This window comes from Parambassis ranga, chromosome 20, assembly GCF_900634625.1.
Source record: "Parambassis ranga chromosome 20, fParRan2.1, whole genome shotgun sequence".
Lineage (NCBI taxonomy): Eukaryota > Metazoa > Chordata > Actinopteri > Ambassidae > Parambassis > Parambassis ranga.
Genome location: NC_041040.1, coordinates 12597012 through 12613784, shown reverse-complemented (window position 1 = coordinate 12613784; position 16773 = coordinate 12597012). Strand labels below are relative to the sequence as shown.

The following is a 16773-nucleotide window of genomic DNA, read 5'->3' as shown; positions in this document are numbered from 1 at the left end:
GAGGAAAAGATATGGACAGTACTTAATCCAGGAAGGGAGGAGGCCCTGATATAAAGCACGTCACCATCCATGTCCTCACACAGCTGTGAGCCTTTCTACAGTATGTGGCCCAGAGACAAAAGTTCACAGGTTGCTGCCTCAAAATGGACTCCGCAACGGCCGTCCAAGAAATTATGTAACATCATGCTGTGTCCAGTTGTTTCCTTTTCCTAAATTACTTGAGGATATTTCTAATCTACTATGAATGTTCCGTAGACTTCCTCTCTAGATGATGGGAACAGGAGAAGGTTGTGTTTGATATCATGCACAAAATAGCAACTATACTTCCAGACTTAAATCACATCCACTACAGAAAAAGAAAGAAACACAGAGAGGGAAGTGTGTGTGTAGATACAAAGACATAGAGGGAAGGACACTTCACATACAGACATAACCAGAAGGACTAAGAGAGGGAGGGAATTGTGTTTGTAGTAGGATCGATGACCCATGGCCAGTCAGTGAACAGGTTAATATGCAAACAAATCTAATGAAGAGCGCAGGCAAGGCAAGAGCAAGGCCCAGCACACCCACACAGGTCAAAGCAACACAGGCAATACAACTTATTAGTTTCAGTGCTGGGAAACTCTCACAGCTCACCCTAACAAGCTCCTTGAGTGTGTCTACATGTTTGAACAGATAGTGGATGGTAAAGGTCATTATGGCCCTGCTGGATTTGTCTCTGAATGCGGGTGGAGGCCACTGCGTTAATTGGTGCTGACAGGAGCATGACAAAATTTGTCCAGACTCAGTCATTATGAGCCCTGCTGCGGACTCTTCTCATTATTACCATGGTTAGGTGACAGCTCCACTCCATCAAGCAACTTTTAATGTCATTCTGTGAATGCTGCTGACCTAGCTGAGGAGACTGCTAATGACTAAATCAATCAGGTGATCATCTAAACATTCAGAACACACAACAAAATCTGTAAATGAAAGCTTCTACCCGCCTGTGTACTATTGCTAGTCCATGTCTGTAATCTGCATTCATTTATCAGTCAACTATTGTTGCATTTGGGCCCTGGCCTAATGACACACACCCTGCTTCATTGAGATTGTTTCATTTCCTGGTTGGTGGGGGGGAGGGCTGGAGCAATATTTCCCATTTCCTCTTCCCCTGCCTCATGTACCTGCAAACAATGAACCTTGCAACGATGCCAAACACACAGAACCATGCAGAATAAAGAGTGGGCAGGCATAAAGCACTGATCTCACAATGCATAACCTGTCTGTTACAAAAGTCTGAATAAAAATCAGCACACTCTTTAGTAGTAATGCACTGAAGAAAACCCCCACCCTCTCTCTCTCTCTCTCTCACACCCACACGGGTGCTACAGGGATGACTAAAACATATGCCCACCAAGTGTCAAATGCAGCACCGTGACCACACAGGCTGCTCAGGTTACAGCAGACAACCTGGTTTCAACTGATATCTTAAACCAAACAAGAGTGGTGGAGGGTTGTTCTCTCCATCATAAACAAAAGTCATTTGAAACACTGAACAAAAGTGCCGTCTTTAATTTGCAATTTGTTTCAAGTTCAAGCCCATTTAATGAAACAACACTCACATGGACATGGATAGTTCATGTATGTACTCACTCATGAATATGGCCGCCATGTGTCTCCATCTCCTTGACGACGGCTGTGAGTTTGTAGAGGAGTTTCTGATATGCATCCAAGGTGAGCAGATCTTCTTCTCTGAGCAGGAAACGAAGGCCATGGCCCTCTGTCCGGCCCAGGCTGTGACCTGACGGTGCCGCCATAGTCGTTATGGTGTGTTGAACATTCACCATAGGGCTCAGCTTCCCTGAACATAAACACATGAAGGAAATAGAGCACCCATAAAAAAATACTGCACCAATTCACATGCATATATACAATGATTCTATTGTGCAGGTGTTTTCTGAGCTCACCCTGCTCAGTACTGCCACGGCCTCCTTTCTCCAGAGTGTTCTTCCTGTTGTCCAGCTGTACACCAAAGGCACTGCCCAGAGAGGTTGTAGTCTTGGGGTAGGACACCTCCATCACGTTGATATGACAGTTTGTAGGGCAGAAGTCACTGCTATGGAGAGGTGACACTTTGGCCTTGGCTTGCTTAAAAGTGGGCCATGCCCTGTTCTTGAGTACCCGAGAAAACTGAAAGAACACAAAAAACGGGTCAGTTTAAATGTTTTCTTTCATGTTGCCTGTAAAGAGATCTACGATGTACAGCCATGATGAAAGGAAAGGAAAGGAAAGGAAAGGAAAGGAAAGGAAAGGAAAGGTTGCACATGCTAGACAAAGTGTCTAAAACAGGAGACTGTGTCAGCTAAATGTACTGTTTAGTTTTACATACAGTACATGACAGCTAGCCTAGAAAAAAAGGCACCCATTACTACACATTTTTAACATTCCTTCTTTTTATGTGGCAGCGCAAATATTTAAACCAAATCAAAAAGATACAAGACAGACTCATACGATTATCATTGCTCACATATGTGAAGAAATCCAGACCCCACCACAACCCTTCATCATCTGAATGGATGTGAGGAGAGTTAAAAACGCAGCATAGCAGCTCATATCTTCATGTTGTAACGTAATAAATGTGATTTGATGTGTTCCTTCAACAACCTCCAGAACTTTGAGTTTGCTGCAGAGGAATTGCAGTTATACATGTATACATGTATATATATATATATATATATATATATGTGTGTATATATATATATATATATACATATATATATATACACACCACAAACACATTTTCCACTGTAAAGAATGTTGTTTTAGATAAAATTAAGATTCCATCAGATAAGCACATGGATCCTGTATACTGAGAAATGAGTACAAATATCCTCCAGGTTGGTTTAATACTATAGAAAATGTGAGGCACATCTAGTTCCACCCAACTCTGCCATGCAAAGAAAACTCCTTAACACGCTACAAGATAGAATCTCTAAGTAAAACACGGGGAGTCGGAAGGTCTGCCTGGATCCAGAGGAGCTGATTCAGAATATCATAAACACATTTTTTCTTTTGGTTGCACTTTCTTTGAACCCTACATCACAGGGCCTGCATCCTGCCTTCGAAGTTCACAGCAGATGCAAAAAGGCAGTTTTTTTTAGCAACTAGGTCTGACAGGCAAAACAAGCTTTACATATTGTATATGTTAAATACAGACCTTAAACTAAACTGTTGCCTCAAAAGGCTGGAGAACTGAGGCTGCTGCCCCAAGTGAGCTGATACGCTCCAGATGGACAATGAGCTGACCGTCTCTGGAGACTGAGGAGTCACTTCAACATCTGTCTGACTCTGGAGGTTCAGGACCCTATGCTCAAGTTCACATCTCCTTCTAATCTCTGTCTGTCCTGTCTTCTTTTACATTTCTCGCTCTTTCTCCCATTCTTCCTCTCCTCGCCCCCCTTCCTTTCTCTCTGGGGACCTGAAGAAGAATGCTCTGCTGCACTAGGGGATATTACACAACTAAAGTCCCGGCTGTGGCTGTGCAGAGATATTTATAAGTGACTGGTAATTAATCCAAGGCCCGCTCTAATGTTGAGTCAGATCTTTTTTCTCTCCGTCTCTCACGCACACTTGCATGCACCGGGTTGCATATAGACACATGTTCACAGATGTGAATGAAAAGTGATGAAAATACTTAGCTGTAACCTAATTACAAACAAAATAATACATATTCTATACAAAGTCCGTCTTGTAAATCAATGGGAAGTGACTGTCTCTTTGCACAGCAGCCTTTTGGTGCCTGTTTGCAGTTTGTTACTGGACTGATGCACTTTCACATGTTGATGTCAATACAGTAACTCTCACACAGACCATTTACATACTCTGACCCAATGTGCACTTGCTCACCCTTGGTCTGTGTTAAAATGGATTCAGAAGGATTGCGACTCTCTCTTTGAAGAGCAGAACTGCAGTGTGGAATCAGCAAAACTGTAACAGTGGAATTTCTACACCAGCTGCATCCTGTTCCTATTACCATCAATCTACAGAGGATCTCAGACTCAATATTAATGGTTTCAAGCAGTGCAAAAGTATACATGTGCATTTCACTGTGGAGCAGAGACTGAGGCAGGCCTCCTACCTTTCTGTAGTTAGTGATGCGTCGGTTGATGTGCTCCGCCCTCTCGCCGTACATGGCACTGAAGCGTACCCGCAGCTCCTCAGGGATCACATCACAGCTGGAACTTAACCTGCTGCACATCTGCACCAGCGTGTCATCATTACGAGCCAGCACCTCCAGGATCTGGTCACAGAAAGAAAGGGGCTGGTGAAGTGATATGCAAAAAAAGAGCAACTAATTGGATGTAAATGAGTGACCAGGATCCTCAGCATTCAACAGGAAAACCAAACGATATTTAGCTGCAGGGCTGATTTCTGTGCAACATTTCATGAGCAGTAAAAATGTCCATGTGCTGCTCATGAATCCACAGAGACTGTGATACATCTGCTGCACGTATGAAGACTCTGGATTTCCAGATCTTATAGATTAGATATGAGCAGAGTCAGAGACACAAATCTCTGAGCCTTCTTAATGAGATGCCCAGTGGAGAAGGGGAGAAAGACAGGAAAGGAAGTGTAACAGCAGGAAGAGACTGAAGCACAAGACAAACCACGCTCCCCGACAGAGTTAGCGACATTAAAATTCAACATCGCACAAATCTCAGAGGACGACGGGGAATGCTGGGGCAGATGTTTATAATAACACTAAAATTACTTCCACTCTAGAGGAAGAGGAAGCTGTATATATTGAGAGGGGGACATGGTAATTTTTATTTTCATGCATGTCATTGGGTTTCATTTAGGTTGCAGCTTTTAAAGGAGCATAAATCTAGATCAGTTTTGGACATGCACCCAACTTGTGATCTTGTCTGATTTATTATAAACAAGCCAGATGATGGAAATTTGGCAGAAAGGCGCTGCAAAGTGCTTTTTTATTTTTCCACTGCACCAATGTCTGACTGAATCTTCCTTCCTCTGTGTATTTTAAATCAATAATGATCATTCTGTGAACATCACTGCTGCGATGTAAAAAGCATGCACTTAACTCGGCAGGGAACTAACAGGACTAAAATAAAGCTGTCAGTCTTAGGTAGCATGATGCCCTTCAATCTACTCAGCAGGAAAGCTGTTATCAGTGCTGAGGAACTATGAGGACAGAAATATGTTGGAATTCAGTCCAAATCTGATAGAATCTTCCAAACTTGTCATTATCTTTTTTTTCTGTTCATCTCCTGCTCCTCCTGAGAGACAGAATCTTTGTCATAGTTTGTTTATGTATTGATTGTTACAACCCATTAAGCACTTTGCTGTGCTGAGGTTGACAAGCACAGCTATTCATCATCTAAAAGGTAATAAGATGTCTCCCTTTCTTCTTTGTACTCACTGTTTATTTGGGTTAAAATCATAGATCACAGCCTAAACTACATGTTGACTTCACATACCTGATTGTCATTATGTAAACAGGAGCTGAATCAGACATAATGCAGCAATAAAGGGATTGTAATGTTTTATGTCGTTGCAAATGTGATGATGTATATAATAGACAGGCTAATGAACAGAATGGACAGCACACCTTGGCAGTGAGGCTGAAGAATCCCTTGGGTTCCACCATCTTCTCCAACACATGGCACTTAATCCCAGCTGTGCTGTCATACTCGTACACCACTCCGTACTCCAGATGGACATTATCCACCGTCAGACTTACATGGTCCTTCTTCCCATCAATGATCGCTATAGTGTTGAACTTGTCCATCACCTCTGAGGATGGAGGAAGAAGTACAAACACAGCAGATATAACATCAAAGACAAAAAGGCTGCACTGATTAAGGTCTAAGATCAGTGGTGGAATGTAACTAAGTATTTGTACTTTAAGTAAATTTAAAAGTAAGTACTTAAGACTTTCACTTTAGTAGGATTGTTGATGAGGAACTTCTACTTTTACTTGAGTACATATTTAGCTGGGTAATTATACTTTTACTTATGGACCAAGCTTCAGTACTTCCTCCACCACTGTCTGTTGTCACATGTGTTTTCATCCTCACTCTGTGCACTGCAGGAGGCCTAACTTCACCAAATCTGTACATTTTTACAGACCCTCAGCTCATAGATTTCTTCCTTCCAACCCCGACCCCAAGAAAATGATGAGCAATTCCAACAGCATTAGGTTAACCAGCACTGACTTAATACAGCTATAAATCCTGCTCCAGAGCTGTTTGCTGTGAAGGGAATTGCTTTCCTGTTTTACTTTCTCATTGGGATCCATAAATTGTCGAGGAGGGGGGGAATTAACACTTGATGAGCCAGAGGAGGTGGCTGTTCTCAGACTAACAAATTCCAGATGAGTTTGTTTGGAGCCGTGTCACACTTAAGTGAAAAAGCCTGTGCAACATCCACAGACACTGTTAGCAGAGTTCATGAGTTATTCAGGTGTAGGTAGAGTGTGTGTGAGTGTGAGTGTGTGTGTGTGTGTGTGTGTGTGTGTGTGTGTATGCACGTTTGTGTGTGGTCACCTTCTACTTTGCACTCAAAGCCATCTCCATTCTCCTCAGCTGTAGGTTTCTGGTTGGTTTTCTGGTTGTCCTCCTGTGCGCTCTCACTGCTGTTGTATACCCACTTAATTGTATCTTGCTGCATAAATAACACAATAAAGAAATCAGTTTAGGATGTCGCACAAAAGTCAATAAAAATAAGTCTAACATACACCCAAGAAAGCTCTTCTTAGTACAACTAAAGAAAAAAAGTCTTCAATCTAACAGCACATAAAGACAGGCATCTCACTAGTGATTTTATCTTAAAAACATTGGGACATAGTGGTCATGTGACCTAATCCCAGTTCAAGGTTTTGTACAATAATGAAAAACCCATGTCTGAGCCACGTCCAACACTTTTTCTGGGTCCCCTGTAAACGTTTCTCTTAGGTTATCTTCTGTGCTGCTTGGAGTGTGTTTTTGATTTTACTTGTGTTTTGAATATTTACCAATATGCTAACAAGTATTTGCAACACTTGTTAGCATAATGGTGAAGCTTTTACCTGTGGTTAACAGGTGGCATTTCTACTGCTAGAAATATGCAGATAGGACAAAATGTAGCTCAACATACAGAACTCTGTGCACGTGTGTGTGCACAAACGGAGGCAGGGTTTTTTTAGCAGCATGTTTAGCAGATTCTGCCTAGATATGGGGTATGGTGTCACAGTTGGGTTGGCAGGAGCATACAGTGAAAAGCCTTCACAAACATATGGAAACGTGGTGCTTGGTGAGACCGCTAAAGCAAACCCATGCCAATCTCATCAACCCACTCTAGCATGCCACACAACCCTCTGTGTGTGTCTGGTGTATCTGTCTGTGACTGTTCTCTCCACACCCAAGCCCACACTGGGTTTTCTGCCAAAGCTACATGCTGTGCCTGCCTACTGGTCTGTGGTCTCCTAGCGCGCACACACACACACAAATAAAGACACACAGAGAAATAGAGGGCGGTTCCTCTGAGTCCATACTTGATGTAAACCAGATCTCCAGTAGTTTTGGAACACTGTAGTGCATCATTAAGCTTCAAGTCCCAACGGGGCTCAATTATAATGACACACTACACTAATTCACACCATACACACACCCTGGGGTTTCTATTTTCACTCTTTCCCACCTTCAACAGGTGGACTGAGCTTGCTCTCTCTTCCTACACTTGCCTGTTGCCAACCCTGTCTTTTCCTTCATCTTTCTTTCTCCAAGGCTCTCACCCCCCGCCCGAGCCTTAACCACCTCCAGATCCTTTCCCACCTCTCACTCCCTCTCTGCAGTCTGCCAGTCTCCCACAACAAGCCTACCGCTGTGAGCCAGGGGTCAACGCTAGAGGAGCCAAAACTACTATTATTTCTGTGTAATGACCCAAAAGAAGGAAAGATGGAGACACAGAGAAAAAGAGAGAGAGAGAGAGAGAGAAAGCGAGATATAAAGGTAAATGGGAGCTAGGAGGTCTGACTGCTGTGTTTATTCTCACGGGTAACCAGGCCTTGTTTCCCCTCTTTTCTGCTCTTTTGCACTTCTGCGACCTCACACATTTCTTCTCCACATAAATCCATTACATAACAAGCAGTTCAGTTAACACCAGATCAAAATATCTCCACTGACTAAGAGCTCCAACCATGACAACCTTTAAACACAACAGCAAAAACTGTTTTCCTTGCAAGTATTATCCCTGGTAACACTGTTATCCACCTTGGAAAAATGCTGGTTTTGTTCTTCAGTTCTTTCACCACCTGTCTCACCTGTGTGGGTCGTCGGTACTTCCTGCACGCGGTGACATGAGCGATGACGCTGGCGTGGCTCTCCTTGCTCACATTGATGCCATTCACCTTGATGATGCACTGGCCCGGGTGGAGGCCGGCGATGGCTGCCACTGTGCCTGCCGTGAGAGAGGGAAACACAGACGGGAGGTGTCAAGGGCTACTGCACGTTAGCATGCAGGTGCAAGCTGAAGCAGGATGAACAAAAAAACAAACACAGCACATCCTAAAAGATGATTTTAACATCTTCCACATCCTGTACACAAAATTGCGTTGAACAACATTCCTTCTTTGTATTTACAAGTTTGCTTCCTGTTTTGGAGGATCCTGTGAGAGAGAGTGTGGTGCGGGGGGGGGGGGGGGGGGGGGTTGTTTATCAGGGGTAGACGAAGGTCTCTCTGAGGGATGTGACTCAGACCATAAGAGAATTTCAAGGTTTACAGATATCAGGAGGAAGTACATGGCAGACTAAATATCCCTCCCATTTGTTTTCATAGCTCCTTAAAACACATACTGCATACCTTACATTGTAATGCAAAGAATGTGCAATGATTCCCTGCCCAAGTATTTCAGGAATGAAAGTGTTCATCTGTACTGCAGTTTCTGCTGCATTAACGGAACTGTACACCACTCAGTGCACTGTCAGTGCATTCTGCTGCAGCTTAGAAGCCTCTCACACAATGTCAGAAACTAATGGATAATACAAACAAATAGCTAATTCAAACTTAGGTAAAAAACAGGGTGTATTTACAAATGGAATGCCACCACAAGTTGGAATTCAGAGACTCTATAGTGACTCTATAGTGAAAAAGCTTCCCAAATTCAAACATTACAGCAGGTTACAGCACATTTTATAGGTTTTTATATTGAAGCTGCTTAGATTGAGTCTATCACAGGTTGCAAACTGTCTGCCTCGACTCCACATGGTATTGACTGAGAGCTAGGAGGAGTCAAAGATGGAGACACAGCTGGAGTCCCCGCACTGTGCCATTCATGGCTGACACCACAGAGAGTTCTTGCATCTTGCATGGCGCACAAATGTCAACACTGTGGGGGTGCAAAGTGGAACAAGGACGGTCAGGTTTGAATAATCTGAGTCCATATAATATAATAATGAACATACTGGAAAGCCACTGAAATTAATATCATGATGAAGGTTATTTCTCACATATTCCCATCTATCACCTTCTCTTTCTCTAACTGGTATTACCTGCTCCTGCTGACCCCAGTCACCAGGGCACATCAGCTGTTATGACAATGTAAGAGATTAGACACCTCCTACATTATGAGCTTAGTCTCAGGGGATCAGAGCATCTACTTAAACACACAGCAGGTTCCCCAGGCAACCACATCATCTAGCAAACACATGCAGACACACACATGCACATACACAGGCCAGCACATTTCTACTCTTCTATCCCACTTAGATTGCTTAAAGAACAAAACAAGATTCAATTCCCCTGAGAACAGCCAGACAAGGCTATGGATTGTTTTTTGATTGGAGCCTATCTTTGTGCCAGCCCTGATAGCTGTGTCACTAAACATGCTGTGTTCCATAAGAGGAGGAGAAAGAAGCGCTCTGATGAATTCAGACCAAAAAATGTGTTTTCCTATCACACAGCAAAATTAAACCACTAGGAAAAATGCAAATAGGTACATGGAAATCACTGTGATCATGTCACGCCACGGCCAAGTCACGCACACCCCCCGCACAGACTTGTGCAGCAGCTGTTCGCCAGATGTGCCACAGAAACATGGAGAGGAGATAAGAAGCCTTTTTTTGTTGATGAAGCGGAACACTTCAAGTGTTAGAGACCGCGTTCTCTCACCTCTTCCAACAGCATGGACCACAGAGGGGCCAAATCCACGGATCTGGAAGCCCAACCCATCAGCTGAGTCTGGGATCTTTATCGTCCTGGAGACGAGAGGAAAAAGGAAATGTATCCAGCTGAGACATGCAAAAAATAAAGAGGATTGTGCCAACAGTCAGACATAATACTTACTCTCTTGGTTTGGTGCTGACCAGCACCCTGAGAGGTCCCTTGCCGTTGAAACATTGCCTGAGAAGAACCTCTACTTCAGAGAAAGGTCTGAGAAACACCAGGTCTCCATTTATGGCAAACAACTTCTTCCCAACTTCCAGGCCAGCCATCTTTCAACAGAAAATAATAGAGAAGAATAGAAAGGAGCAGATGAAAGTATTAAGTCAAACATACAGCTTTAATGTCACACTGCATCACAATGAACACTTTGGCTTTTTCAACTTTTTGGTATTAAAACACTAATATTCTACATTTCACAAAGAAAAGCATGCACACTCCTACAGGAGACAATATGGGACATCTTTCGTCTGTCAGTATACAGCTGGATCTGGTTGTGCATTTCATCGTCTCAGATTGAATATTTAAAAGAAAACACACACATTCAAAGTCAGTCTGTATGCAAGCCAGACCTTCCATGCTCCTTCGGTGCTACTTTAGAGCTGGAGGGAATTATGGGTCATGCGGCTCAAACTGATCACATTTGCCTTTAGACTGCTCTGTCCCATTTTTAACTCAGCAGATCAAAGCTGAACACCAAAGAAGGCCTCAGAAATATGGCGCCCTTCACAGCCTCACACTTAAACTTTATACCTCTGTGAAATACACAATCTATTAAATTGACAAGTATCATATGTAAAACTAATTTCACAATTCAACAGGACCAAACCATGATTTGTTTGACAACTTTTAACACCATAATTTAAGCACTGATTCTCCTTCCAAAAAAAATCTGGATCTGGTGTCTTCTCACCTCAGCTGGGGAGCCCTTTTCAACAGACTTGATGATGGGGACTCGGTTCCTCTCTTCCAGAGTAAAGCCATAGCCTCCATCACTGGGCCTTATCTGGAAAAGAACATGCCTCACATCAGCACAATCCCAAGCAGCAGACCAAGATGTTTATCCTGTTGCGTTTGTGCACACGCACACACACACAGCAGAAGAAGATACAGGTGAAGACAGATAGTCAACACTATATCTGCTCCCTGCTCTGAAAAGAATGTTTTTCTTGCTTGCTGAGGTATAAAATCGACTTTTGCAGCAGTATTACTTTTCCTTCTAACAGCTGTGTGCTTCATAATGATTTACTGTGTGTTTCCTGTGGCTACATTACAAGTTACCAATCAATAGGGAACCAAGGAGAGCTCACCAGGAGAGACTTGGAGATAACGTTTTCAACTATTTTCAGGTCATGCTTCATGGGTTTGTGTTTGGTGTTGGAACCCTCCATCTCCTCATCGGCAAAGAAACGAAAGAGTAAGGGCTCATCCTTGAACTCGCTCTTCTCCAAGACTGCAGGGGGGAGGGGGGGTGTGACAACAAAGAAATGCATAAATATGAAAAACAGTTTTATGACTAAAAAGTTTTGCCAATAGTCAATACTTGGAGACGTGTGGTGCTGTGCAGAGGCAGAGTATGTTAAATTTAGCAATAAATCTTTTTGCATTAAGTTTAAACCCATCTAAGTGTGACCGCAATAGTATAACATGCCAACTCGAGTGTTCCCATTTGCCTGCACATCCACTGTTACACCATCTGAGTGAAAGGGAGACCCCTGCTTTATGGCAAAATATCACTTCTGAATGAACCCAGTCTCAACGGCAACATTAAACATCTATGAAGGCCTCAATTTTGAAATAAAAAATAACCCTGAGGGGAAAAACAGAGTTTCCTTCTAACATTCCCTCACTTCATTCCCCTCAAGATCAGATACAGTGCCAATAGTTTTAATAGCTACATCGTCAGGCCAAAAGACTTACAGGCACGAATGGTAAAATTACCCTGCAGCCTGTGGAAGTGGAGGGAAGTTTGATGGCTGGGGTTGTTATGCTCTATAGATGTACTGGTAATTTGTAGTATGAGGCCTGAACTGTGGGTTGTTAGGAGCAGTTACATCATGGGGGTATGAGGAGAAACGCTGTGACTCATACTGTAGTGCGTATGATGTGGAGTTAAAATACAAAATCTGACTCTTGTAAACAAAGCTGTAACCATGGCTACTGTCCATTTTGCACTTTAAACAGACAAACATCCATGTGTTATCTGCCAAGTTCTCGACCCATGTCTGCACACAACATTTTATATATACATATGCACACAAATATGCATGGAGTTGTCGATGGTATGCATGAATACACACAGATATTCATTGTATTGGGAAAAAAGTTCTATTCCTGTAGTGTGTCAAAGGGATTATAAGTAGAAATGGAAAGAGAACAAGAGTGGTTGTGTTCTAAAACAGGATGCTAAATGCCAGGCTCCCTCTGCGCGGTTTCTCCAAAGTATTCAACTCTCATTTAGTCAATGATGGAGAGGATTCCATGGTTCCATTTTTTCGGCTTTGTTTAAATCCACAGTGATGAAAAGTGGCGTACCGTGATGCATGAAACCATTGTTGCACAGCTCCACCCCCAAGATCAATGCTTCCTCTCTCGTTCTGCAGTCTCCCTGCAGCAGAGGACATGAAGAAAAAAAAAAGAGTGGACAGCATGGTGTGGATAGAGTATATAAGTGTGTGTGTGTGTGTGGGTGGGGGGGGTGAGATAAAGGAGAACGGGAGACAGAACAAAGGACATTGTGTGTTTAGAGAGCAGTCAAAATGCCACATTCACACCCCTCCTTTGTTGCTGTGTCCAAAAGCCCTGAGGCCAGCAGAGCCACTCCACACTCTCTAGCTTAAACACAGCCAAAATCATGTCTAGACAGTATAGTGTGACAGCACTTGAAGTTCCACTGTAGAAGTGAAAACTATTCCTATTGAGCTACCACAGACACACACATGCACTGAAATGCTAGCATGTCTGCCATTGATTCTGCGGTGGTAAACATATACATTTCATCTCTTTGTTGTCGTCCTGAACAAGACCATCAATCTGTCAACCTCAAAGCTTCCTGTCAAAGTCAATAAGACGGAGCTCTCCAATCAATTCTACTTTTCTTTCTTCATCTCTAACTCTGCTGAGGGCCCAAAGTCTGATGGTTTCTTTTCTCTGCTGCACATCTGAAGTGACTGACCTCATATTACAACAGCCACTTCCATCTTTCTGTCAATTTGTCTGTATGTCTGAGCTCTACTATGCTCAGAGATTATTTAGAACAACATGCTGTGGATTAGGGCTTGGAAATAATAATAATAATGTAAAAGCTTAACATATAAAACAGAAAGGTTCAACCAACATGTTCAGTTATGTTACATCAGGCCTGATAAATAAACTGTTTATATCATTATGTAATGCATGTAGAGCAGTTCAATGGCTTACCTGTGCTATAAGCCAATCTATCAGCTTATTAGCCATGACCACTGACTTGTAGGTTCGTAAATGATAGTCCTTATCCCTGGATGGGAAAAAAAAGCATCAACAGAGGGATTAGAAGAACAAAATTATTGTGCTGTTTATTTTTATTTTTCACTTTAACTGTAATACACTCAGACAGTGAACATGGGGAGCAGTGATTTCTTGGTCTATTTAAACACAATGCCTAAAGAAGGACTAATAATTCCCACTGTCAGCAAGGCACGGCTGCGTTTCAAGCCCTGGCAGTTGTGTCATAAATCTGAGTGACTTTCAGATGCTTGGTGACAGAAAAACTGCATTCCTGTGAGCGAGGCTGGTAATAGCCCCAGCAGCGTTTGGCCCTGGGGTCCCCCATGTCAGTATGGTGTTGCTGTTCTCAGCGTTACCCACACAGCCGCACTTTGCCAGGCCCCGAATATGCCGTTTGAAATGGAGCCGTGACTTTCCCATGATCACAGGGGCCTCCCCGGGGACATGCAGGGCCGGGAAAGTCCAGAACCACCGTGACTTACACCACTCCACCACTTCCACCACATGCAAACACTCACTCAGACACGCACACGCCTTTCTAGCACACAAAGTCTTGTGGGCCAAGTTAAAGTCCAATCTCAGCTGTCTGGTGCTTTTGAGAATGTGAATAGGCAGGCCGCTGCCCTGTTTCCTCCACAATGAAACAATCTGTTATGTAACTCTATTTGACAGCCTGTGTTGATGAGGACAGTAGCGGTTGAGGTACAATTCCCTGTCGCGCAAAAAAAAACAAAACAAGAAGTATCCTGCATTTCCCCCTGAATGGGATACTAGAGCCAGAGACTGAGGCGTCAGCGTCTGGTGCAAAGTGAGGCTGTCAGAGTGAAAAATGGGGGGTAAACAGCGGTCCAGTGGGCAGCCATATGTCGGGGAGGAGGAAACAGCAGTTTGAGGAGTAACAGAGGGAAAGGTCAGAGAATAAAGTTTGCCTTGACATTTTGTGAGTGAGGATGAAGGCAACTGTTGTGTTTTCAAAGCACACAGAGGATGCTGAGCTTTAATCAGCGGTTCAGTCCTGTTATGTTTTTTTAGTTTGAAAATCTGACACATACATCCATAAATATTGAGCTTCTTAAGGACTTTGTCAACAATTTAGATGCTGGAATGAAATGCCAGTTTTTCCATTTATGTGAAGATAATTTGACCTTCGCAGTATTGTGTAGATTTCCAGCCACTCAAAACTGTGAGAGGAGCAGATGGATGCACACAGATTTCTTGTGAGGAAAGTGGGAGCTTAAGTAGGGTGTTACAGAAGCTGCCTGTCTGCCCCCTCCTCTGCCTCATCTCTGCCAGGAAATTCCACCTAATTAGGCAGGGGGGCTGGTTGCTCCAATTAAACGCTGGCATTCCCAGGCCCTGCGATGCATTGTAGTAAGCTCTCAGAGAGAATGCACTGCACAGATACTCTGGCTAACACCGACGCACAACAGAAGCCACTACATCAAGTGGATTGGCCTCAAACACCTGTGGACTAAATGCTGCAAACACACGCACAAATTCACCCTCCAGTCGTTTTTAGCAGCTGGATCAAACAGAAAAATGAAGGATGAGTGTGCTCCCCACCCCCTAGCAATGGCACAGTTTTATAGGTGTGAAATTAAAGCTTTTCTTCAGGCCATGTAAAATCCAGCATAAACACCCAAACTTGACGTGGTGCTTTACGGTGAAATACATTAGCAACATCAAAAACTGAAGCAGCAAATTGCACCAAAAAATATATTTTTCATGACATAAGAACAGAGTAGTCAAAAAATAGGTTTAGGTAATTAGGATACTGTAAGAAATCACTTCAGTGGCATGACATTACACTCTAATATTCATCCCAAATCACAATTTTCTACATAAACTGCTTCACAGCAGGAATAAACATGTTTTCAGGCCACCAGTCGAACAACTTGATCTGGGTTCATTTTTCTATTACTCCATAATCTCCAAAAACATAAAGAGCTTCATTATATTCGTGTGTGCCCAGCGCAGACTGAATCCACATCTGTGTTTTGAGACCAGGGCAGATAAAACCTGCCATGCTCAATCACCCAGAGGAGCCACTGCACTCTATCACAGTCTGTGCCAACCCATAGTCATAAGTCTCTTTAAAAACAATGAGCTCATAGTTCACCGTGATATTTCCCTCCTTTTGCTCTGGCCACTTTGAGGCGGAGGTATTTTTAGGCTGCAAAACCCAGATGCTCAGCTACTGGAGCCCCACCTGGTTTGGCTGCAAGGGAGTGGAAAAAAGAAAATGGCCACCTACCTGATGACAGGAGTGAAGAGGCTGTGAAGACGGCAGAAGAGCCGAACACCCTGAGGAACACATGAAAGCCAGGTTTGTTTATTACACTGATGTGTGTGTGTGTAGGATGTGATTTTAATGATGAACGTGAGACGTGAGGTACCTTGGCTATGACATCGTGCATGTCACTTCTAGGGTGGTAGGTGCCATCGTCAAAGCGAAAGCGGTACAGTACAGGCTCAGGCTTGAACTGGTGTTTGTCTGTGACTAAAAAAAAAACATAATTCAAAACATAAGGAGGTCTCACACAGGAGATATGCACTCTATAAAAGAAGCAAATACCCCCAGGGGCGCTTTATATTCACCCTGCTTTATATTTGAAAGTATAATAGGTTTAAAAACATATTCAAGTTGAGCTGGGGGTGCACGGAGAAACAAGCTTTCCAGACAAGAGGAACTCTCATACTGTGTGGTCACAGATAACACAGCAGCTCAGAGCTCCATGCTCCACTTGGTTTGGGCACTTTGTCGTTAACACCCCTCACTGTAATAACAGTCGGATCTGTTCTCACTGCTGCTGCCATGCAGGTTTCATTAAAGGTTCTCATGAAAAGATATTCTGTCATTTTTCACATGGGGACTTCTGACTGCACTGTGAAGGAGCTCAGAGGAGCTCCGAGTTATTCCCCTGTCAGGAACAGCTCTAAAGCCCAATCTCATTTCTCAGTGAGGAAGCAATAAAGCACCCCTGAGTGATTTAAGGTACAATTTGACTTGGGGCCCTACTCTTGGAGGGAAAAAAAACACATGCAGAGCAGCATGCACCATTTAGTCTGAATACACTGCGTTAGCAG

At 43.2% G+C, this 16773-nt stretch overlaps 1 protein-coding gene across 1 annotated transcript in view; it reads right to left on the bottom strand.

Annotated features, from left to right (window-relative positions):
- Nucleotides 1–16773, bottom strand: part of prex2 (phosphatidylinositol-3,4,5-trisphosphate-dependent Rac exchange factor 2) — a 75391-nt gene that overhangs the window by 26101 nt on the left and 32517 nt on the right. The window contains exons 12-25 of the mRNA XM_028432978.1: nt 16083–16186; nt 15941–15990; nt 13621–13696; nt 12736–12808; nt 11511–11653; nt 11114–11206; nt 10324–10472; nt 10150–10235; nt 8303–8439; nt 6549–6666; nt 5612–5796; nt 4121–4282; nt 1950–2172; nt 1636–1843 (exon numbers count right to left, since the gene is read on the bottom strand). Of these exons, the coding sequence (XP_028288779.1) occupies nt 1636–1843; nt 1950–2172; nt 4121–4282; nt 5612–5796; nt 6549–6666; nt 8303–8439; nt 10150–10235; nt 10324–10472; nt 11114–11206; nt 11511–11653; nt 12736–12808; nt 13621–13696; nt 15941–15990; nt 16083–16186 (1807 nt within the window). The remainder of the gene's footprint in view (nt 1–1635; nt 1844–1949; nt 2173–4120; nt 4283–5611; nt 5797–6548; nt 6667–8302; nt 8440–10149; nt 10236–10323; nt 10473–11113; nt 11207–11510; nt 11654–12735; nt 12809–13620; nt 13697–15940; nt 15991–16082; nt 16187–16773) is intronic.